The sequence below is a fragment of the Drosophila persimilis genome, unplaced genomic scaffold (assembly GCF_003286085.1).
Source record: "Drosophila persimilis strain 14011-0111.01,24,50 unplaced genomic scaffold, DperRS2 tig00000431-arrow-pilon, whole genome shotgun sequence".
NCBI lineage: Eukaryota > Metazoa > Arthropoda > Insecta > Diptera > Drosophilidae > Drosophila > Drosophila persimilis.
The window spans coordinates 4,777,650-4,802,939 of record NW_020825312.1 but is presented as its reverse complement, the minus strand read 5'-3'; the positions used below and the strand labels follow the sequence as shown (position 1 = coordinate 4,802,939).

The window sequence follows — 25,290 nt, the reverse complement described above, 5'->3', positions numbered from 1 at the left end:
GCCCCTTTCCCTGACCTTCCCCGACCTGCTTGTGTCCCCTGTGGCGATGCATTTTATTGATTTTGGATTTTCGAATCTTTTCTCTGCGGTCCTCTTGCTTTTCGGGGGCGTTCTGGTACATTGTGCCCGGGTACGGGTAAAATGTTGGGCATTTTTTCTGGGGCGTTTTGGGAGTGCAACCCAACAATCATCTACAACCGATATTGTTAAAAGATTGATGGGAGACTTTTTGGTGTAAATTGTTAACACTGTTTTCCCTCTGACTTTGGTGGCCCTTGGATCCTGACTATCTTGGCTAAGGGATAGAAGGGCGGAGCCAAAACTCCTCTCTATACTTCTCCCTGTGTTCCGCTGAAAAAGTGTTTTCTAGTGAGTCCTAAAACATCATTTGATGTGTTGAGCATGTATACTTACGAGCATCTTTCCGAACAAGCCTCTTAGTCGAACAATTTACTAATGAGCCGGGCGATCGATAGGAAGTGACTCGGGACTTTGGGAATAACAAAGAGATGCCGTTGCTGAATCCTATTTAATTGTTCCCTTTTTGATTTCTTATCGATGGTAATAATAAAATACAATCTTAAGGGATCCATCTATGTCATAATGGACTCAGGCTTGGACATCGATATTTTGATAAAAAAGTAGTTCAACGACACTCAAAAAATGAGCAAGAACGCTGAGAGCCGCAGCACTACTACTTCTATAGCTGCACCCAGTCAGTACATATATACATATTTAATATTATGAATAATCGCGATTTTATTTGTTTCCATTTTTACGCTACATCTCAACGTCTCTCCCTTACGTTACCAAAAACAAGTTAGTATTTTGCTGACGAGTCAGTAATAGTAAGTATTGAAGTACGTAATACGATTTGGTTTATTCAAAATTCATTTGTGGAAATATAGCAATAAATTGTATATTTGAAAATAAAAATGGCAGCAAAGTGCAACACTGCAGGCGCAATGCCATGCGACTTGACCCGCGACGTTTGCCAGTTGAAGGGCAAGTACCGCACTACTAATACAATCACAATAAGCACTGTAAGCGAGCAGTTAGATCCCACAGAATCGGTGAGGTCACAGGGCAAGCAGCTTGGGCGGCTGGTCAGGCACATGAAGATGGGGTGCAAAAAGCCGCCAAATCAGAGCACTCTAAAGGGTCTCAATCCCTGCCTGCCTTGCTTCAAGCCTGACTTTCTCTATCATCTGGGCATGGACACGGCCACGACGAACTTCCCCAAGGTCTTTGGCGATGTGCGGGTAAGTCGAATAATGACAAAGTGATCCTTCGGTGGTCATTTCGGTGGAGTGCTCTGAATCCGTAGTTTGTTTGCATGGGTGGTACGCCTGGACGTATGGAGAGATTTGCTTACAGGATTATGAAGGACCTCCGTCTGAAGCTGAGCCCGGTCACTACACTTAGGAATATGGCCGATGGTCATCGCTTTGCGCTCTACAAAGTGGGCCCAGTGCTGTGTGTCAGTCATGGCATGGGGTGTCCGTCGATATCTATACTGCTCCATGAGCTCATCAAGATGATGCACTATGCAAAGTGTCAGAATCCCGTCTTCATCAGAATTGGGACCTGCGGCGGCATCGGAATAGAGCCCGGAACCGTGGTCATCAGCTCGGAGGCACTGGACTGCAAGCTCAATCCCTGTTATGAGGTAATCGTTCAGGGCAAAATCGTGCAGCATTGCAGCAAACTAGACCAGTGTTTGGCCCAAGAACTCCAATCACTGGCGAATCCTTGCGAAGTTGACTTTGAGACAGTTGTTGGTAAGACCATTTGCGCCGACGACTTCTATGAAGGCCAGTCGCGCCTCGATGGTGCCTTCTGCGACTACACGAGTCACTCGAAGACCGCCTATCTTCTCGGCCTGAAGGGTAACGGAGTGGTCAATTTCGATATGGAGAGTACCGCCTTTGCCGCTCTCACAAAGCGGGCCAATATACGCTCTGCCGTCGTCTGCGTTAGCGTCATCGATCGTATGAACGGTGATCAGGTAAGTGAATCTGACATCAACAACTCCTCCCATTCAAAATTAATTCTCTGATGATTCACATTAGATACGTGCATGTCCGAAATCCCTTAGTGTGTGGGAGAAGCGCCCTCAGGAGCTCGTGTCGCGATACATTCGCAAAGTACTCCTGGACGAAGTCAACGAAGCCAAAAAAGTGAAAGACGTTCCTGCCCGCTGCGTGGGAGGAGAATCGGAGATCTGAATTGCGGCGAAGGATTATTTATTTACATACTTTCTCTGGCAATCCCGAGGCTATCTATGGCACATCCAAGTTCTGAGTTCTCTGCCAAAATAAAAACAAAACCTATATGGGCATTGTCTACGCTTCTTCCCTTTCGGTTTTCTCACATCTTCACTTCATGGTATGATATCACAGGTTGGATACAAAATGTGATCTATTTAGTTCCTTTAGTCTTCGAGGTCTAGGCTCTCATCAGAACGGACGGGCGGACAAACGGACATAGCTATATCGACTCGGCGAATTGTTGCTGATAAAGAATATATATGTTTGGATATATATGGACGTTACACACATCCAAATAAATCCCATCAGATCCGAGTATATTTGCATATATTTGTGCAAGTATTTTTTTGATGACTATATCATACGGTATTGCTAAGATAAGAAGGATCGAAATCGGATCACAATAGTTGCAGAGGGTAAAAGCTTCAATGTCCGAGGCCAATGTCTTTATTGTCTCTCGTTAGGATTGAAATATGGAATCAATCCTTGTCGAGCACCCACCTAAATGGCTATTGTAGCAAACAAAAGCCCCTGTAAACCTCATATGAACATGAAATCAGCCTAAAGATTACGCTACGCTGAACGAAATCGTTCTCTTAAGATGCGAGCAAAGGAGAATCGTTTCTCTTGCAGAACAGTAGACATGCGAGGACAAAGGCCGTGGCCTGGCAAGCCGCGCATTTCTGGCCAACAACTCGAGGTAGCACACAAAACACACATCAGACATAAAATGCTTCAAATTTGCTCTTTGTTTTGTCAAAATACCAAATAACATAAGCGACAAGATCTCATTTTCCAATTTCCCAAAAGCGAAATACGAAATAATAGAGTAGAGAGAGAGCAATAGGTCGAGTCACAGGGAAAATTTGAGCAATTTAAAAGATTATCACGTTAGGGATCTGTCTGTCGCAGAGGAGAGGAGGGGAGGGAAGGGGAGGGGAGACACGCAAAATGGAACAAATAGAACTTTGTTTGACTGGCATTGTGTAAACATGGCTCTGGGCTGTGGCTGAGTCCTGGATTCGCATTTGGATTGGGATTCGGTCGAGTAGACAACCGATCATTATTTCTTGTTATTCTTTGGAAATAAGTTGTGAAGAATAGAAACCTTTTTTTCTGCTCGCCGTTCGCTCCCTCTCGCTGTCTATTCGAAATGGTCCAGCACCAAATTAGAGCTCGTTAAAAGGCACACTTTTGTGCGTCAGTATCTGTGTCTCTGTCGGTGTCGGTGTCCCGGGATCAGACGCTAGACACAGAGCCCTACCCTGCCCTGCCCTACCCAGAGTCGAGACAGCGGATTACCCTTACCCCCGCCTGGGTCCCATCCGAGCCCAGATCACGTTTCAACAGTTTCTACTGCAGGGGCTGAGCATCCAGGCAGTCAGCATTCAGCTCTGTTGTCGGGGCTATTAATAAGCCTGGCGGTTGGTGGCTGGTGACAACACGTGAAACTCCATGACGTCTCACTGGGCACTGTGATGTTGGCCAAACCTTCCTCCAACCTTCCTCCGGCCCAACAATGAACAGTCCTGGCAAACACGGCCAATTTCCCAAAAACGTGTTTACAAATATTTTCAAAAGCGGGCCAAACAATGCGACCGCCTTAGGGGGATTCTCTGGCCCTATTGTTTGTATTTTGCATGACTTTTCTTTTAACCATATCCATATATATATATATACATATGTCTAACTGCATGTATACCCATGCTGCCCTGGATGGCTGTTGTTCTTTTTTAAATGTTTTGTCTTTCGAATCTATAGCTGCGTGTATCTATATCCCCATCAAAGTGTCAATTTGTTGCATCTCTTGTCCTTTTTTTTTTGGTGGTCGATTTCCTCTATGATTGAGCAGTAAGCGCTATCCATAAATTGGTATGTTCCTATATTTCTCTATTAACATTATTATTTGGGTTCTTCGAAGTAAGTAAAGTGGGGAAGAAGAAATCGATTTCGTTCTCCACTGTTTCCAATCTTATTTAGGAGGCTTTATGTTGGTCCATTAAATCTCTTTTTTCTTCATCAAGAATACAATTATTGGGCGTCCCTGTTTTGCACAATATTGTATGTGTCGTCCCATTTCTCCTAGTCAGTTTCTAGGTCTTTTTCATTCCAAGGATTCATTCCATGTCCAATTCGACCCATGAGCTATAAAGCCAAAAGGAAGCTTTTCTGAACCCATAGAGCATGTAAATATACAGAAATGACTGTGTGTTTGTGCGTCTGTCTGTCCTGATGAGCGCTTAGGTCTCATGGAATCATAAGAGCTAGATCCACGAAACAACAACGGGCAAGTACTAAGGGGAATCTGATAGGACAATGATGTCTCATCACGGATTGACAAATAAAATGAGAATAATCTATAGGTATACATACATACACATCTATACGTAAGTATATGGTGAATAGTTTCGTTTTCCGTCGTTTTCGCAGGACCTAAACTGTCGAATGTCACTAAGGAGTGCATTTTTATTCAACAGGTGGGCGAAGATGCTATTTGACCCTATAATATGAGAATGATTTACGTTTATAGTTCAAAAATCTGTTGGATGCTGGGAGAATCGAATGATACGCATAGTTTAATAGCTATGTTGGAAGATGTATTGGCAGAATGTTGAGAGGGAGCAGACTACTTTGAGTCTTGGAATCTTGGCTATTGCAGACTGATCTGTGATCTTTTTGCGATCCTTTCTTCAACAGATGGATGAAATATGGTCCCCCGCATGATCTCTATGGCTGTAGTTATTTTCTTTCAAAACATATTTCCTCTAAACTTATCTATGGATTCTACATATATGCCGAAGATAATCGCAGCCATTTTGCATGCCTAAACAATGCTTAATCCTTGGTAAATTACTCCTTCCCTAGGACCTTATCTAGGGATATTATCGGGAATTTGTTGAATACTCGCATATCGGCTGTGTTATTTCAATTTTGCCTAAAAAAACACATCCACATGCGGACGACGGACAATCCCTTTAGATGGAGTGCCATTGATAACAAATTTCATACGTAAAGATTACTTAAAAGGAGCTCAGTGCGTAAAAATGTTATTGTAGGATTATGCTTCCTGTTTCTTTGAAACTCGCTCAACACAAACAACCCATACATACTCGTACTCCTACTCCTACTCGTACATATATCTATAACTGTCAGTGACAAAAGAGCGGATCAATAGGACTAGGAATAGAATTGGAAATGGAATTGGAATGCATGCGAGGCCCATCCATTGTGCATATGTGTGTATGTGGGTTGGGTTTCCATGGTCAACCGCTATGTTGGCTTGCCACGGTAGTCGGGTCGGATTTGGGTTTGGGTTCGGGTTTGGGTTTGTGTGTGAGGGAGCGACTTCTTCTTTTCTTAATTCTTCCGTTCTGGCCTCTAGGCGTTCGGGAGGCGACATGTAGGTAAACAAAGACTGACACAGTCGCATATACATATGCATACATGTGTGTGTGGGAGTTGGAGGCTTCTTGCCATCGGTGATTAGCTCTTTTGTTGGTATCGTCTTCCACCTCCACGGCATTGTTGATGTCTATATGGGCTCAAAGTGCACAATGTCCGTACGAGATACTTGCCTTCTCTAGTAGCAATTGAGTTCAAACAAGGAGAGTATCTTTCAATCTGCTTACTGGCGATTCCATCTAATCTAGTATCATAGGGAATTGAATTCTTGTGATTTAATCGGAATTCGCATATATGTACATATGTGTACTTCACCGACTTAAATAGTTTCGTTTTGGGACATGAAACAAGATGGAAATATTATGAATGGAAAAAGTCGCAGACCTTTCATATTTCGGGCTCCATCTTTTAAAATTGTAATCCAAAAACCATTATTAACTATTAACTAACTATTAAATATTTTGTTTCCGTTGACTTTGGTTTTTTTTCCTGTTGCTTGGTCCCCAGATTATATTAGATAATCTAGGTCTCATCAATTAATAACAAGCGTAATTTAAAAGATATTTATATGAAATTTTTAGTTTAACATGATTGTTAATTACCGGATAACTGTACAAAATTTCAATAGAATCGGTCAACTATATCAAATAGATACAATAGTTCCGATCCTTCCAAATATTTAAAGATTTTGAAATACCATTCCAAAGATAGTTTACCAGTGTAACTTATGTATGTAACTTTAAATTTATTAAAATGCAAATATCTGAACTATATTCTTCAAAGTTGACATCTAATAATAATCTTGAACTTCTTTATCCAACAATATATTTTCTTCGGAAAGCCTTGAAGACGAATTTGAATTTAAAGGATCAGATTTAAAGAGAAGAGCATGCAAATCTTTCGGGTTTGAGCACTTTACTTTTGCGTTTCTCAATAAATCGTAGCTTGGAAAAATATTTGCGTTGTAAGATATAGTTTTCCATTTCACAACCTTGTATGCATTTTTGGTAAATCGCCGAAATACATACATTAATCGCCAAGGCTACCTCAGGACTGAATTTAATAAGAAGTTTGGGATCATTTTATTTTATTTTTTTTGCTATATGATATAACTTTCTAAGCATTTCTCTCCCCACCTTTGTACAAGCTTTGTACGATGCATCTTCGTTAAAACCCATCAGATTAGGGTTGCGCAAGGAAGCCATTCCAAAGATTCAACGATTTTGTTTATTATCCGCTACGCTATGGCCCATTTCCTGATTTTGTTTGGCATAAGGTAATAGATACGATTAGATAAGAAGAAACTCAAAATGAATTCAAAATAATATTAAAGTCGACTGATTGAATGCAAAATTTACTCAATTGTGCCGGTTTTTACCGGTCTTCGAAAGAAACCAATTTATACACATAAAATCCCTATATATGCAGCTATTCTAACATAAAGGCAAAAGTTACTTTAAAAAGGAATACAAAATCTGAAAACTCTAGCTTTAAAATTGCCAAATAATCGGGCATTTTGGCCATAGTGCACTGCCATCAAAAGCGTCAATACTCTTTCTGATATTGTTTTCAGTTTCATTTCGTCGAAATCGAACACACATAATTGCGTGATTCAAATTTTGGGTTGCTAATTGGCTGAGGATTTCTTGTACAACTTATTTATCCAGCAATAACCATCAGTATTTATCTCCAGTAGCAAATCCACCTTCAGATGGCCATGACATTGGCTTTCTCTGGGCTTCATTGTTCCATAAGAATCATATGGGAATGAATGCTCTTATCGCAGATGTTCATTAAACTCGCCTCAGAACAAGGCACAAATAATTGAACCATGGAAGTGACTAGCCCATTAGAGTAAAATTCGCCAACAATCCAATCTCGCTCTGCTGATTGATAATATCTACTACGAGTATGTGTAACTAAAGTTCACACATGATCTGGTGATAGGGGAATCTGGTTTACCAATTTTTGGTTACAATTACTATCTGAGACAGTCAATTAGCAGGCTGTCTGGGTTTTGGCACAGATATGAACGTCTGGCTACTTGACAGCAGATACAGATACTAATCGACGTGGCTATCTCTGGTGGAAGTGGACCAAAAATATCTTAATCACTGGCATTCGTTCTGCTCGGCTCATTGTTCCCCGAGAACGCTAGGGATAAGTGTCTATCTGTCATGTGCAATCTAGATGTGCAGCACTCGGATCTGGGATTATGGCTGGGCACTTTGTGCCAGCAGAGATGCAGATAAGGAGAGCAGCTCAACTAGCTGGGATTTACTTTGTTTTCGTACTTGGTTTACAAAATATTTTCCTCTCATTTCACAGCAGTCCAAGATCTATTGCGATTGATAAGGCCAACAATGGAACCCTGTCTCTGTTCCTGTCTCAAATTTCATGAATAGGTATTTTTTCAATAAATATCCCCTTGTCTACCGTCGCTGAAATGATTGTCCCGAGACGAAGCCGCCAAAAATGAAGAAAATGTTTGAACAACTAACTACAAATATCAAATATTGTTCTTATCGACTTAGCGGACACTTGCTATCGTTTGCCTGCGTCCCGAAAATATAAAATATTGCTGTTTCTATTGTTTGTCTAGTTCCACGGAGCGTTCCAAGTGCGTTTGCTTTGTCCTTTGTCAATATTTGCCGTACAAGTGCAAAGAAAACTTCTATTTACCCAAGACGCTTCTATTTACAGAGAGCTCATTAGATCCCCTCTTATGCACTTGATGGGACGGAGTCTGAGTGCGGGTCCGTTTTGTCAAAGTCACGATGTGTGTAATGTACTTGTAAAGAGAATAGAATTTTCCAACCATAAAATGTGTATACATATGTATTTGTGATCAACATCAAGCACAGCATCTGTATGTGTGGGCTGTCCGGTGGCCAGCGTCTGAATGTTCCTCGCACAATTCTTGGGAGATATTTAAAAATGCAGCATTTTTAGTTGAATTAATATCTCGGTTTAACTGAAAAAGGTCATTAAATATATACATTAATCGCAATTGCTATATCCTGGAATACGGATCTCCATTGGGCGCTCCTTTGCCCAGATCAAATGGCGGGATGCATCCACAATTATGAAGATACAGATACAGCGTGCAGCGAATATATAGTGTACAGTTACTAAGGTTTACTTTCGCAAATGGTCATAGAATTGCACACTTAAACCAGATCACTTATAAAATTTATTTACTTCTGCTTCTGCAGCATAACTGTAGACTTATGGTTGAAGAAATCGGCAGATATCGATAAAGAATTTTAAGTTCTTGGTTTTAAGATTGAGTCTAATATTAATTAGGCTTATGCTTTAAGCTTTGGTTTTGGCAAATGATCTACAGAAGAAACATTGGAAAATCTATGACGAACTGTTTATTGGGACAAATAAAACAATAATTGGTGACTGAATATCAATCAATGAAATTAATTTCTAGCATAAATCTCTATGGGTATTAAAATGTTTAATTTATGGTTATTAATTTACATATTATTTTGGCAATTTCATCGTTTCTAAATTTTAGTAGCTCGAAAATTATAAAAATCATCTTTGGCGATCATGCTCTTTAATGGCTTAATGGCGAAAATATGCTCATAAGTAAAATATACTTTAAAAGACTGTGCAGTGCCTTCGCAAAAAGCCGGATCTGTTGTATTCTTAAAACAAAATTGCTCAGTTCATACTAGAAAACCATTGGATTTAATAGAATCGGAGGGATTTAATGGCAAATCGTGGCCGCACTGAATTTAGGAATAAAATAGTAATAACAGGTCACTCAATAGGTGGTCAAAGACGAGGGCTCCTTGTTAACTCAGTGACTTTTTGAATAAAGTAACTTTAACTTTATCTGATGATCTTTTGATTTGACCCACATATTTTATCAAATCTTTCACATGAGGATTAATCTCATGTAAATTAAATGAATACTGAATTAAATCCATTTAAAATGGGATGTGCCAATAGTTTCAGCCATCGCTGCACTTTTTTTTCCGATGGCCATATAAAATATATTTTTCAAACATAATGAATCACTGTCAGCTAATCACTAATCAGCTATGGGTGTCGTAGTCGCGAACCAATTCCAAACTATCTTCGAAAATCAGTTCTTATTCTAGCTGTTTGAGAAATTTACATAAAGGAACATGTTTTGATCGTAATAAGGTGGATTTGAGTTATACTCAAAGTTTCAGGTTACTTTTAGGGTGTTTTGGAAAGGCAAATACATTGTTTATAGATGTAGTAAAAGTGTCAGACCAATAAAAACGAAAGAAGCAGATCAACCGATTCATTTGGGGAGACAATCGTGAATATCGTGAGTGGATTCACAGTAAGTCCGACTGGGTTCAGTATAAAACCGTATTTTATAATTACAGTAAAAGTAAAGTGCTACATAACAATGGACCGGCATAGGGAAAACTGAAAAGGAATAGTTATTTTTACAATCAGGCTTTAAGACTAAGATCGGCTTCCGGTTGCCCAGATGTATAACAATTGCATGTAAATTGTATTAGCAACGCATCTTCTTTTTATTGGCCTTGTCCGAAACTCACACAAATTTTTCAAGGCTATGCCAGAACATCCTGGCTCTCCTTTGAGGGCGTTCATTGAATGCCATTCTTGCCTTCGGTTCTTTACTCGAGTTGAATTGGCATGTAAAATGCAATCGCCGTGTTTGCGTACATTTGTGACCAATTTGAGTCCATCAATGCGGGACAATTTCTCTGCGCTGGTCATAAATGATGGCCTGAATGGAAGAGCTGAGGTAGAAGTTGAGGTCCTGCGGAGCTACGCACGAGTGCCTATCAATGGAAATGGCATTCTTCTTGAACAGGACCTATGCTGGCATTCACACTCGACATAGAGTGAGAAAGTATTGTTTGTCGAGAGGCAACACTCATTCAGCACTCGTAGACCCGCAGACAATGCTGTGTATATCTGCACATGCGCAACGAATGTGTCTCCGATTCTGGCCCATTCAATGAATTCTACTTTCAATTATACATACATTTATTGTCCATACTCATTGTGTTGTCCTCTGGGTCTGCCTGACATGCTTCGAACATGTTTCTACTTGCTGTTGGCCATGCATCTAGCTATTCCAGAATGCATCCATCGATGGACAATGTCTCCGCAGGCTCAACGGATCCTCCACCATTTTGTTTCGAAATCCACGGCATTTTCTAGGCAATTAATTGTTCTGTTCCCTCTGTTGTTCACTTCTCTGCTTTCCACCTTCAATTACTCGTTTAATGGGGACAATGAGCAGTCCTTTAAAACCAATTTTGGTCTCTAAGCAGCAAACAATAGTTTACCAATTATCAAAAAATATAATACATTCGTACTCCCTTCTTTTGGAGAGCTGATCATTTGAGTGCCTACGCTAAAGTCATCTGTGGATTCCTGGTAAAAGCAAATTATTGTTAATAGTCGTATAATGGAAGATCATAAATTTCAAGTCAATTTCTAGGGTACATTGTGCAGATTCTTTTCCACCTAGAAAGGTTTTTGTGGCACTGTACATACAGTCTATCCAAAGGATCAATGCATTTGTATTCTATAGCAATCTGGTGGCAATCGAAATAACCGAATTGTGTTGGATGACATGTTGAAAAGTGCCCATCTCCTGCCGTTAAGTTCCTATTGCAGCTATTTCTAGTTTATTATATAGTGGTCCCATATATCATACACATATGTAACTGAAATTGCTGTCAAGCCGAGCGCTCTTATGGAAGATACATATATCCTCCGTCAATCCATTTGGTTTTAATATCGAAAACAAAACAGAGTTTTTAACTGTAACGTTTTCTTTTTTGCCCGGTATTTCAGGAGCTTAGAGATCTGGTAGGCCAATAGTGGATGTGTATAACAGAAAGAAGGAAGCGTTTCCAACCCCATGAAGTATATATATTCTTAACCAGCATCAATAGCCGAGTCGATATAGCCATGTCTGTCTGTCCTTCCGTCCGTCGGTCCGACTCCAGTGATATCAAACTGAACCATATCTACCAGATTGTAGACAGAAGGAACGAATCTATTTGCCGTGGCTACGAAGCACCTACCACGCACTCCGTCTCTCTCTTCCTCGTGCAGTGTGCGCCTCTGGCAGAGGGAAGCGAGATAACTACAGCTAGGAGAATAGCTATGAGATTTCACAGGGGAAATTTGTTTGTTCATTCCAGCTATCCAGCTATCTAGGCCAGATTGGATCTAGGTATACTTGGGACCAAATTAGATTTTTGTAAAAATTTCAATCATATAGAGCCATTCTAACTAGCACTGCAACTACTCTTAGTTACTGCACATGCTTATTCTTGGATTCAGCTTTTTTGGTTTTCTCATATCTTTAAAATTGTAGATGCCGCAGATTTATGCCCTTTGTGCTCCTTTTATACCCGATACTCAAAGTGAGTATTGGGGTATATTAGATTTGTGGTGAAAATGGATGAAGGAATCGTTTCCGACCCCATAAAGTATTTATATTCTTGATCAGCATCAATAGCCGAGTCGATAGAGCCTTGTCTGTCTGTCCGTCCCTATTAGCGCCTAGTGCTCAAAGACTATAAGAGCTAGTGCAACGACATTTTATATACGGAATTCTGTGATATGTCACTGTTACAAGAACATTTCAAAACTTTCCGCCGCCCACTTCCGCCTCCACAAAGGGCGAAAATCAGAACCAGATCGTATAATTATTATAGCCAGAATCAAGAAAACAATTTCAATCTTTCGCGCTCTGTCTCTCTCTAACACACAGGTTTCATGGTCGGTTTTGCCAATTGCAAAATGTGAGTTCAAGGATCTCAGAACCTATAAGAGCCAGAGCAATCAAATTTGGTATCCACACTCCTCTGATATCGCACCATGACCGTTTGGTCTCCAAATTTCGACACATCGCCTTCCGCCCCCGCAAAGGGCGAAAATCTGGGGCATCCACAAATCTCAGAGACTATTAAGGCTAGAGTAGTTAAATTTGGTATCCGCACTTCTGTTAGATCTCACTATAAAACGTATATCTCAAAATTTCGCCCCACCCCCTTCCGCCCCACAAAGGACGAAAATCTGTTGCATCCATAATATTGCAGATTCGAGAAAACTAAGAACGCACAATCATAGAGAATGACCATATCTATCCGCTTGCGGAATCTGGATTAGTTCGGATTATTTTTGTCGCCAAAAGCAACAAATCTATTTGCAGTGGCTATGCAGCGCCTGACGTCACGCTCAGACTGATTTTCTGTCTCTCTCGCACGCACTCTTTGTCGTGTCGTTTAATATTCGCGTCGTCTGCCGGAGGAGAGCCATACTGACTAAGTATCGGTTATAACTGTTGAGTTGCGGTCTCCGCAGCAACTCTCAACGTTCCCCCTCGTTATATTTGGATATCAAAAGAGTCTCTATAGGATTGATTTTGATGATCAAGATTATATATATACTTTAGGGGGTGGGAAAAGCTTCCTTCTGGATTATAGTTTTGAGTACCCAATATTTTTGAGTACCAGTTTAAAATAAGGGACAAAACTAGCCCAGAACATTTAATGTAGAGAAAATGACGGTCAATACGGAAACGTTGATCCTGGCTTGGTGTACATGACTAAAGTTTTGTACGTAAAGAAAAGACAGCTTCCTGTAAGATCAATTGAACAAAGTGGTATTATGGCGCCAAATCAGTGAATAGAGAAACCGTTAAGTTTCTTCTACATACAGTCCAAAGGCGAACTTTGGACAGGAGTGGAATGCACGAGTATTGGTGATGGCACAGAGAGCTTTGCTTGAAGTCCGAGCTTCGAACCCTAGAAAGGTTCCAAGAAATGGTTCGATATTTACTTAGATTGAAAAGTTTTCTATGTCTAGACATGTCCAGTGTGATAGTGCTAAACATGCATTTAAACAATATTATAAAACATTTTTGGGTAAAATCAAAATAATTTTTTCAATTAGCTACAATATATTGAAACATTGCCTATGTGCCTGCATTTGAATTGTTGGGCGCGAAAATCACATCTTTCTAGCTTAGAACTCTTATGAGCCCTATAATTGGTGCTAAGGCACTATTTCGTTTTCAAGATAATTGTGAAAGACCAATAGGACATCAATTTCCTCGGTTAAAAACAGCTTAAAATATACCGTTAGACGTGGTTGAACCGTTTTGATTTGTTAGATAGTTTAATATGTAAGAAAGGTATTGTGGATGAACTTTTATCAATAATCATCTTTCTTATAGGAGAGAAGATTAATGGAAAACATGACTACAAATACCAAAAAATCCTGAAAAAAGGTAACTGTTTCTGTTTTTACATCAAAGTTAACAGAATGTTATGTTAATTGTTTAAACTAGTATACTTTCAATCAACTTAGTTAATAATGTATAGAAATACTCGTACGTTTATATTAAAATTCAACTTGCTGGTCTCGGTGGAAATGCTTATAAATATGTACTTATTTGTACATATGTAAATATTTTGCTATCAAAAGTTATTAGTTCCCACTTGGACTAAACATTATTTGGTTATGTTTTATCTCAAGTCCCCTATAAGTGGGAGAGCAATCCCTCGATCTAAAGCAGGTTCTTGTTAACACAATTAAGGGATTTGTTGTAGCCTTCTTCCCGTTGCCCATACAATGATGTGTCTAATGAACTGGGCAACTAAGTGAAAATCGTGTTGATCGATATAAAAGATCGCTTTTGCGAAGATCAAAAGCAAAACCGAGACCAGGACCGAGACCAAGACCACCAAGCCAAATGAATTTTCCGCTTTGATCCTGCCGTAGCCGCTCGCCATTGTAGCTGGTAATCGCACCAGGTGACGGAGGCCTCGGTTTGACAGAGGCCCGAGCTGTAGGAAGAGGCCGTGTATATAGCACTGTAGTGACAAGGGAATAGTTTGGAGGTGTCTCTTTTCATACGCCAGAGCATTGTGCGAAAAGTAGCAGTTTCCTCTTCGCTTCTCTGCCTCTGCCTCTGTCTTTACTCATCGATCGGCACTTTTGTGATCTTCGTGGGTAGGCCTACGTGTTGTCTCCTGTTGTATGGGTTCTTTCTCCTTCTCTCGATAGGCTACAAAATAGTTAGAAAGACACCTTCAATTTGCTTTCAAATAGCCGACAAATTGGGTGTACTTGAGGCCACCAACATTGATTTTTGGTATAGAACTCCAACATTTAGAGCCTTTCTAACTAGCACTGCAACTACTCTTAGTTAGTGCACCCTATTTAACTCCCCACTCCTTTTCATCCCCTACACATATGGATCGGGTCAGCATTCAAACAGCATCCCAACTCAATTTGCAACGCTTCTCCAAAATCTTTGACCCGAAAGAAAAATATCCGAAGCGAGAACATGACCAAGAACAAAAATGTATCCCATTTGAAACGGTTGATTGGTTTTCTAATACGATTTATGTCCTGTGTGCAGTCTCTTGTCTCGAATGGATTCGTTTCACTCTGCTGATATTCAATAATGAGCTCTTCTATCCATGGCAGCGTTTGTTTTCGTTTTCCAATGTTCCAGGTAATCCAGTAAGGAAATTCAATTTCCTCGCCTTCATTTTGCTCGCATCCACGAGCAAGATATTAATTGGTGATTGTAATTTAGATTTAGATTTAGATTTGTTGTCCTCAATTTTGTGGTTTAGGAGCAAAGCATGAAAGAATCTGCAAAGTTTAAAATTCTAGAGAAGAGACAGTATCGCCCATAAATGTTCCTGATCGGGATGACAAGCCGAGTTTATCGATTCCCGTCTTATATTCAAAATTGTCTTCCAGTTATATAAATGTTTCAGCAAAAGCTTGCATATATGTACATATGTATGTAGCATTATTTATGAATAGCTCGGATCGGATGGCTATATAAGCTGCTAAAGAAAATCACGTTCACGAAAAAGACTTTGTGCGCTAACACACACGCATTTATTCGCACTTTTTCAGAATGTGGCTGAAATCAAACCCCTATATCATATTGATGTCATTAAAACGAATCATACATAGATGTTTGGGTTTTATCGTAGAAAATTGCTTGGTGTGATACCGTTGTCCCTTCCACTTTTGAGATCGAATTATTCCTTGCATGAACCGTTTACGGTCTTATAATAAGGGATTATTATATTCTCTACCATATTATATACACCACTAATTCCCTTCCTCTTATTAAATTAGTGGTATTCATATACCTTTCTCGTAATTCTGGGATCCGCGCGTAACAGCCATCTGCTGGTGTCAACCCGGCCACTTGATGGTGCAATAATTGCATCACCACTTGTAAGATGTAATCATTGCATATCAGCGCCCAAAAAGAAAAGTGAAAGAGATAGACTTCATGATCAAAGTGGTTGGTAGTTACTCGAACTTTAAGGGATTATAAGCGTCTTTCCGGTTCTAGCTGAATCAGTATAAACACAAGATTCTGCTAGGATATACTATTAAGCCTAAGCTCGTCCCGTTATTACAATATTCATTTAAACTATCTTTTTTTTTATCACAAACAAGTAATCCACCATTATGATTTTAGAAAGGAATTTTATTTTTATTTAATGTTTCCCATTAACATTTTCCTGCTAAAATAGAAATTTATATTTTTTACTTTATTTTGTACTTCTCCAATCTACCTTCAATGTCAACATTTATTTGACTATTACCAGGAGTCCGTAACTGACTGACAGAACCTACCTCACAGGATTAAAATATTTACCCTCTCCATTGTATCGTATAATTCCAAAGGATTGTTTGCTGCTTATCGACCAAATTTTCTACAGATTTGATGGTCCCCTGCTAAACAAAGAACAAGCAGGAGCACAAAATTATAATTTGTGAATTTTTAATCCATACTTATGCCAATTGAAATAGACTAAATTCAGCTTACTTTAATTGCATTTAAAAAATTGATCTCATGATTATTATTTCCAGTTTTATTATTTTATTTACTGAAACAAATCTTCGGATTCACTGACGAACCTGGCGGTTCCAATAATATTGATTCGTTAGGAAATTCCTAAGTATTTGAGGACAAATTTAGATTGGCGTAGAAATTTTAATTTGCACACCGTACGTGCTTGCTTCAATATTGGTTACAGTCCTATTCTGTGCAGAACTTAACTTTACTTTCGGCTTGGAACGAATTGATTTCGACTGGCAGTTGGCGACAAAGTCGCCAAAATACAATTATTCATCGCACACGTAACTGACGTTTCAGTTGCCTCGCAACCGAAACAATGGGAGAGACACACAGAAATGTTGTAGAAGGAAAAGTAAAGAAAATACGGCCCCGCAATTTCGAATAGGACGACGGTTCAAGCGTTGCAAATTGGCCCAGGATGCAAAAGGATCCGTTGAGCAGTGGACGGGGTGCACGGGTATCTGTGGACATGCACCGTTTAGTCCAAGTGTGCATCCCTCGCACAGACAGACAAAAGTCATGCCGAGCCTTGTGGAGGACAAAACAGGACTGCGCACTTCTGCAGTGTGGGCGAGAGCGATCCGTACTTGTTGTTCGGGACACGTCACGGTATTTACCGTCGAAACCCATTTGACATTTGACAATTATTCATTTTTCGTTTTATTTCTTAGAAATAAACCTATGTTGCATCGCACCAAATCGATTGGTTCCAAATCGTTGCAATTCAATTGAGAGCTGACTTTTTGGCCCTTTTCCTTTTGGCATCCTGTTACCATTTCGTTTCAGCTGTTCGACACGAACTATTTGGTGTTTTACGCTCATTTCACAGCGAACAAAGTTTCGCCCCGGAATGTGGAGAGTTTTGGTTACGCACATATCGGAGTGAATCGAAACTACTCCTCCGAATGATACGGTGGAAATCGCAATTTTCACGTTAATCCTAATTACCTTTGAACTTAATTGCTTAATTAGAAACTATTCGAGTGTGGGAGTAGATTATTCGTTACCGCAACCAAATCGATTTCGATACTTTGTCTCTGTGGGGAGTATCCGAATAAAACATGATCAAATTCTTGAGTGTGCTCGGTTCTAGGTAGCTTTAATATTGAGAAGATGAGAAAGAACATTTAAAAGCAAGGGCGTACCCAAATTCTGGATGCATCAAGGGGCGATTGCACCAATTCTATAACAATACCATACTAAAGAACTATACACAAACATATATACCTCTCACTAACACTGCACTATCACTTACTTTAACTGAAATGTGGTGGAACACGTCGAATACTCAATGATTTGACTACAATTTTAGAGGGCAAGTATATTTGAAGGTAGTACTTTTAATCGAAACATGGATCCTATGAATGTGTCATGAAATACCACATCAGGAGTAGATTAATATATACGTATCAAAAACGTTCTGCATTTATTTCCAGCACTTAATATTTTGAAATTATATAATTAAAACTCAGCTTTTATTGTGGAAGTATTTCCTTCTTCGCTTAGTTTTTCCAACGCAAAAACATTGTTTTTAAACTATACTTTTCCGACGACCTTCACAAAAAGAGTGTGTTTGGGACAGCTTTGAATGGCTGGCTCTTGGAAAATTGTTATAATGTCCTTGACTTGCAAGCTTAAAGTATAGGCTTTTCGGCCTTGTTTGAATGCCTCCAGCTTTACCTGGCATTACAGCACATCCATCAAAACCAAATTCAACACATTTCTGAGGATCAACATCCATTTCACTTATATATTCTTCAATATTTGCAGCTATAGTTTCTGCACTCAATGCATTCAAATCTATTAAGCCAACAAACTATTCAATAATTTATATTGGGTACAAAAATAAAAATGATTCAAAATTCAAAATCGCTAATTTAAAATTTGGCAAGAAATATTCAAACTTTTTATTAAATGAAAGACAAAATTGAAAAATCGCCTTGGCGTCTATCTGTATTCATCGAAGCTATTTGGATACTTCTGTTCAAAATCGATATTAAAAAGCATTGCCAAAGGTTGCTTCCCTCGAGAATTTAATTACTATCTTGGTTTTATTGAATTTTCGAGCTCATACCCTTTAAATTAAATTTAAATTTAGTTCCTATCCCACTGCAAGTGTTTTTTTAAGAAACTTCGTTTCATGTGGCCTATGTTAATGCTAAGCTAATGCTAATATATGTACCTGCTTCAAAGTAGCTTCAACTAAAGGATCAATAAAGGTTGTAAGGAGTGGCACTTACAGTGCCCTCAGTAATTGCAATTAATTTCAAGTAGATTAATCTCCTGCTCGATTGGCACACTAGAGACATTTTCACGTCGGAAAATCCGTTACGATGCAATCGATCAGGTGAACTGTACTCGCCTACCTGCCCGAAGGACCGGAGATCAGACCTAACGATCCAGAAGTGATGACGCATTCCTCCATCCCTCGCGTTGCGCAGGTAGAGGGTGAGTCGCCATCGAGTATAAAAGCATGCCCAGCCAGAGGCACAGTATCATTCGAACTACAGTTCCCAATCTGTGCAGATCATCGGCACCAATTCTCCATTCAACTGAAACATGTATACCGAAGCAGCTCATCGTTTCAACTCCAGCTCTGGTGTGCCGGAGAAGAGCTCTCTCACCGGCGCCGCCACCAACATGAAGAAGCTGCTAAAGAGCATCAGGCGGATCTTCACCCACTCGAAGGCGGGCAAGGACCTCAGCGCGATCCGTCACACGTGCCACAGCGAGGAGGAGCATCAGAACTGGCTAAACGAACAATGGGAGTCCAGCAAAATCTGTCTCCACTGAGGCTATGGCCACATTGGCGATCCCTCTGAGCATCTGTGATGGGACTTGCTCGCATGGTCGATAAACGAGCACGCCGGCTTTAAACTCAAACTGTGATCACGAGAGCACAAGACTGACCTGCCTCTGTGCCTCGAAAGCACTATCAAACGTCGCTTTCACACTGTACTATATAGTATATGTATATAGAAATCTTCAAATGCTTTAACTTTTCCTAAGTAGTAGTTATAATCATTGTCTTCCATTAGTCTTACGAGAATTGTCTTCCATGTTTGTTTGTTTAGGGTTCAAAATTAGGATTAAGAATAAAAAATCCCTCGAGGAAAAAAAACAAAACTATCTGCTCGTATTTGTTATTTCACTGATTTCTTAAACTTTAGCAGCTCATCAGATCTTCAGGTCAATGCGATTAAAATTCTCATTGGGTCTTATATCGTTCGATGGATACTTAGCAACCGAAAGCTGGGGAGAGTCCCACGGGAAATGTTCTACCAAATCGTCACGCTGCTCGTATGGAGCTGTGATACCCACGGACCTGGAGTCGCAGTCTCTAACTGCTGATGGCCTTTAAGTTGCGGTTCCCGGCAGCTGCGATCAGCCAAACTACTGCGGACATATAAACAGCTCGGCGGCAATCATATGAATTAGCGACGAGCTCCTCGTCACCTCCGTGATCCTGGATCACAAAATCTGTAAATAACAATAAAACCGAAAGATTTCTACTTACCATACCCGAACACTGCGAATGAAATATTATAAGCTTCCTTTGAGAAGGTGGAAGCGTCAACGAAGTACAAAATAGAAGACTTAAGCATAGCTCATTTTCTGCATATAGCTCCCTGACTGTTATGAATACTTAGCAGGGACCGTAATTATTATAAGCGAAGTTTTAAAAACACCAGTGGCTGCGTTAAGAAGAACTCTTATCATAGATTTAGTCGTGATTCGAGGTTTTGAAACTATTAAACCTTAATAGACTCCAAGTAAATATTTTCTTTTGATGGCTGGGATAAGATGATCGACTTTGATGCAGTCTAAAGCTTTGGAAGTATATTCTGCATTTACTATCTATATGTTCTCCTTATTGAAATTATTGGTCTCGATATTGCTATAAAATTAGTGGATCGAATCTCTTGGAGCTTCACTGGTGTCACGTTTTCGGAGCCTAAGCAACTCAATATCTTCAGACGAGATTTCGCCATTTTTGTCTCGCCATCGCATTATCTATGTAAGGTCGAAGAACAAGACCCACCTAAAATACTGAAACTCTTGGGAAAGGGTCTCAAAAATGGTAGATATTGGTCTCTTCTTGCCGACGCACAGAGGGCCCTCTGCCAAAAAGAGGTGCAAAAGTAATTTTCTGGGCGAGTCCATTCGGTAATATACGAATCTAATAGAGGATTTTCCAGGGTTTTAGATTTAGTCTAACAGAAAAAAATTACAAAAAAAAAATACATTAAAACTAGCTAATTTCAATAAAATTTTATAATTAAAGTTAAAAATTTCGCTATTTAAAATTCGAAAAAAGATTTGTATTAACAAAAAAATCAATTTAAAACGAGGGGGAACGTTGTGAGTTGCTGCAGACACCGCAACTCTACAGTTATACCCGATACTAAGTCAGTATGGCTTTCCTCCGGCAGACGCCGCTAATATTAAACGACACGACAAAGAGTGCGTGCGAGAGAGACAGAAAATCAGTCTGAGCGTGATGTCACGCGCTGCGTAGCCACTGCAAATTGATTTGTTCCTTTTGGCTACAAAAATTATCTGATCTGATCCAGATTCAGCAATCTGATAGATATGGTCGTTATCTATGATTCCCCGTTTTTAGTTTTCTCGAATCTGCAATATTGTGGATGCAACAGATTTTCGTCCTTTGTGTGGGCGGAAGGGGGTGGGGCGAAATTTTGAGATACACGTTTTATAGTGAGATCTAAGAGAAGTGCGGATTCCAAATTTCGTTACTCTAGCGTTAATAGTCTTTGAGATTTGTGAATATCCCCAGATTTGCATCCTTTGCGGGGGCGGAAGGGGGTGTGGCGAAATTTTGAAACAAACTCGTCTCGGTCTGATATATTAGGAGTGTGGATACCAAATTTGGTTGCTCTAGCTTTTATAGTCTCTGAGATCTAGGCGCTAATGTTTTACTCTAAGCAAAGCCGCCTATGCTACCTGTGTGTTAGAGAGAGACAGGGCGAGAAAAAATGAAATTGTTTTCTTGATGCTGGCTATAATAGTAATACGATCCAATTCAGATTCTGCAGTCTAAAAGATATGGTCATTCTCTACGATTCTGCGTTTTTTGTTTTCTCGTATCTTTAAAATTGTGGATGCCACAGATTTTCGCTCTTTGTGGGGGCGGAAGTGGGCGGGGCAAAGTTTTGAAATATTTTTGTAGCAGTGACATATCACAGAAGTCTGGATCCAAAACATCGTTGCTCTAGCTCTTATAGTCTTTGAGCATTAGGCGCTGAAGGGGACGGACAGACGGACGGACGGACAGACGGACAGACGGACAGACAGACATGGCTCAATCGACTCGGCTATTGATGCTGATCAAGAATATATATACTTTATGGGGTCGGAAACGATTCCTTCTGGACGTTACACACATCCACTTTTACCACAAATCTAATATACCCCAATACTCATTTTGAGTATCGGGTATAAAAACATGGAGATAAAGAAAGATCGCTGGTTATGTCTTAATCTTAATTATTACACTTCGTCCCCTCTCCACCTAATGACCTATTTTATTAGAATTATAAAAAACAAATTTTATTTATTTCCACTACATGTTTTTCCGCTACATCTCTCTGTCTCTCCCTCTCGTTTCTCAAAACAAGTGAGTTGTTTTCTGACGAGTCAGTAGTAGTATTGAAGTACGTAATACGATTTGGTTTATTCAAAATTCATTTGTGGAAATACAGCAATAAATTTTATATTTGAAAATAAAAATGGCCGCAAAGTGCAAAACTGCAGGCGCAATGCCATGCGACTTGACCCGCGACGTTTGCCAGTTGAAGGGCAAGTACCGCACTACTAATACAATCACAATAAGCAGTGTAAGCGAGCAGTTAGATCCCACAGAATCGGTGAGGTCACAGGGCAAGCAGCTTGGGCGGCTGGTCAGGCACATGAAGATGGGGTGCAAAAAGCCGCCAAATCAGAGCACTCTAAAGGGTCTCAATCCCTGCCTGCCTTGCTTCAAGCCTGACTTTCTCTATCATCTGGGCATGGACACGGCCACGACGAACTTCCCCAAGGTCTTTGGCGATGTGCGGGTAAGTCGAATAATGACAAAGTGATCCTTCGGTGGTCATTTCGGTGGAGTGCTCTGAATCCGTAGTTTGTTTGCATGGGTGGTACGCCTGGACGCATGGAGAGATTTGCTTATAGGATTATGAAGGACCTCCGTCTGAAGCTGAGCCCGGTAACTACTCTTAGGAATATGACCGATGGTCATCGCTTTGCGCTCTACAAAGTGGGCCCAGTACTGTGTGTAACTCATGGCATGGGGTGTCCGTCGATTTCCATACTGCTCCATGAGCTCATCAAGATGATGCACTATGCAAAGTGTCAGAATCCCGTCTTCATCAGAATTGGGACCTGCGGCGGCATCGGAATAGAGCCCGGAACCGTGGTCATCAGCTCGGAGGCACTGGACTGCAAGCTCAATCCCTGTTATGAGGTAATCGTTCAGGGAAAAATCGTGCAGCATTGCAGCAAACTAGACCAGTGTTTGGCCCAAGAACTCCGATCACTGGCGAATCCTTGCGAAGTTGACTTTGAGGCAATTATTGGTAAGACCATTTGCGCCGACGACTTCTACGAAGGCCAGTCCCGACTCGATGGTGCCTTCTGCGACTACACGAGTCACTCGAAGATCGCCTATCTTTTGGGCCTGAAGGATAACGGAGTGGTCAATTTCGATATGGAGAGTACCGCTTTTGCCGCTCTCACAAAAAGGGCCAATATACGCTCTGCCGTCGTCTGCGTTAGCGTCATCGATCGTATAAAGGGTGATCAGGTAAGTGAATCTGGCATTTACTAACACCATTCAAAAATAATTCTTTGATGATTCACATTAGATACGTGCATGTCCGAAGTCCGTAAGTGAGTGGGAGAAGCGACCTCGGGAGCTCGTGTCGCGATACATTCGCAAAGTACTCCTGGACGAAGTGAAAGTAAAAGACGTTCCTGCCCGCTGCGTGGGAGGAGAATCGGTGATCTGAATTTCAGCGAAGGATTATTTATTTACGTACTTTCGCGGCACGCCCGAGGCTTTCTATGGCACGTCGAAGTTCTCAGTTCTCCAAGTATTCAGCTCTCTGCCAAAATAAGACCAAACCTGTTACTATATCTAGATAGAGGCATTCTGTACGTTTATTCGCTTTCGATCACAATGCGTCTAACAGTCAGTAAAAATAAAATAAAAACTGCTGCTATCTCTCTTCTCTCCGCCAGGGACGCACACTGCACGAAGAAGAGTGAGAGAGAATGAGTAAGCGCGTGGAAGGGGGTTGCCTAGCCACTGCAGATTGATTTCTTCACTCTGGGTATAATAAGGATTTGGTAATCTGGTAGCCGGTAGCCACAAGGACGAGGACGCGACATTGAAATACACTTGCAACCGTGTAATATCACAGGAGTCTGCGTACAAACTTGGGTTTCTCTAGCTCTTGTTTATCTGAGATCTAGGCGCTCATCGGGACGGACAGACATAGCTATATCCACTCGACTTTTGATGCTGATTAAGAATATACATACTTTGGGGGTCGGAAACGCTTCCGTCTGGGTGTTACACAAATCCCCCACAAAACTAATCTATCCCTTAACTGTTTGAGTAAGTTTTAATTGAAAATAATTCCTTCACTCTCAGTATTCATGAAAACTAGTAAGTCTGTGGATAAGCTTGCTGGTGAAAATTGTCAAAGGCTTCTTCCCCCGCGAATTGAAATATTATTGAAGGATCAATAAAGGTTGTAAGGAGTGGCACTTACAGTGCCCTCAGTAATTGCAATTAATTTCGAGTAGATTCTCCTGCTAGATCGGCACACTAGAGACATTTTCACGTCGGAAAATCCGTTACGATGCAATCGATCAGGTAAACTGTACTCGCCTACCTGCCCGAAGGACCGGAGATGAGACCTAACGATCCAGAAGTGATGACGCATTCCTCCATCCCTCGCGTTGCGCAGGTAGAGGGTGAGTCGCCATCGGGTATAAAAGCATGCCCAGCCAGAGGCAGAGTATCATTCGAACTACAGTTCCCAATCTGTGCAGATCATCGGCACCAATTCTCCATTCAACTGAAACATGTATACCGAAGCAGCTCATCGTTTCAACTCCAGCTCTGGTGTGCCGGAGAAGAGCTCTCTCACCGGCGCCGCCACCAACATGAAGAAGCTGCTAAAGAGCATCAGGCGGATCTTCACCCACTCGAAGGCGGGCAAGGACCTCAGCGCGATCCGTCACACGTGCCACAGCGAGGAGGAGCATCAGAACTGGCTAAACGAACAATGGGAGTCCAGCAAAATCTGTCTCCACTGAGGCTATGGCCACATTGGCGATCCCTCTGAGCATCTGTGATGGGACTTGCTCGCATGGTCGATAAACGAGCACGCCGGCTTTAAACTCAAACTGTGATCACGAGAGCACAAGACTGACCTGCCTCTGTGCCTCGAAAGCACTATCAAACGTCGCTTTCACAATGTACTATATAGTATATGTACATAGAAATCTTCAAATGCTTTAACTTTTCCTAGGTAGTAGCTATAATCATTGTCTTCCATTAGTCTTACGAGAATTGTCTTCCATGTTTGTTTGTTTAGGGTTCAAAATTAGGCTTAAGAATAAAAAATCCCTCGAGGAAAAAAAACAAAACTATCTGCTCGTATTTGTTATTCACTGATATCTTTAACTTTAGCAGCT

The 25,290-nt window shown here is 40.6% G+C and overlaps 4 protein-coding genes across 5 annotated transcripts; all 4 read left to right on the top strand.

The window, feature by feature from the left end:
* Positions 1-915: 915 nt before the first annotated feature.
* LOC6597081 (uridine phosphorylase 1) lies at positions 916-2,271 on the top strand. Its single transcript, XM_026989544.1, has 4 exons — positions 916-1,005; positions 1,069-1,262; positions 1,328-2,008; positions 2,073-2,271. Exons 1-4 carry the CDS (start codon positions 936-938, stop codon positions 2,226-2,228), a joined length of 1,101 nt encoding a protein of 366 aa, XP_026845345.1. The 5' UTR covers positions 916-935; the 3' UTR covers positions 2,229-2,271.
* A 16,716-nt stretch (positions 2,272-18,987) lies between these two features.
* LOC6597082 lies at positions 18,988-19,453 on the top strand. The gene is made up of 2 exons (XM_002022221.2): positions 18,988-19,011; positions 19,090-19,453. The coding sequence occupies exon 2, from the start codon at positions 19,123-19,125 to the stop codon at positions 19,354-19,356; it is 234 nt and encodes a 77-aa protein (XP_002022257.1). The 5' UTR covers positions 18,988-19,011; positions 19,090-19,122; the 3' UTR covers positions 19,357-19,453.
* Positions 19,454-22,291: 2,838 nt separating this feature from the next.
* Positions 22,292-24,184, top strand: LOC6597083 (uridine and thymidine phosphorylase). Of its 2 annotated transcripts, XR_003408890.1 has the most exons (5): positions 22,292-22,383; positions 22,447-22,640; positions 22,706-23,386; positions 23,448-23,736; positions 23,824-24,184. XR_003408890.1 is itself a non-coding variant. In XM_026989761.1 (4 exons), the coding sequence occupies exons 1-4, from the start codon at positions 22,314-22,316 to the stop codon at positions 23,589-23,591; spliced, it is 1,089 nt and encodes a 362-aa protein (XP_026845562.1). In that variant the 5' UTR covers positions 22,292-22,313; the 3' UTR covers positions 23,592-23,782. The 2 variants fall into 2 exon arrangements, 1 of the variants encoding a protein (XP_026845562.1); XM_026989761.1 differs by lacking the exon at positions 23,824-24,184 and having other exon boundaries at positions 23,448-23,782.
* A 310-nt stretch (positions 24,185-24,494) lies between these two features.
* On the top strand, positions 24,495-25,006 carry LOC6597084. The gene is made up of 2 exons (XM_002022223.2): positions 24,495-24,564; positions 24,643-25,006. Exon 2 carries the CDS (start codon positions 24,676-24,678, stop codon positions 24,907-24,909), a length of 234 nt encoding a protein of 77 aa, XP_002022259.1. The 5' UTR covers positions 24,495-24,564; positions 24,643-24,675; the 3' UTR covers positions 24,910-25,006.
* Positions 25,007-25,290: the final 284 nt, after the last annotated feature.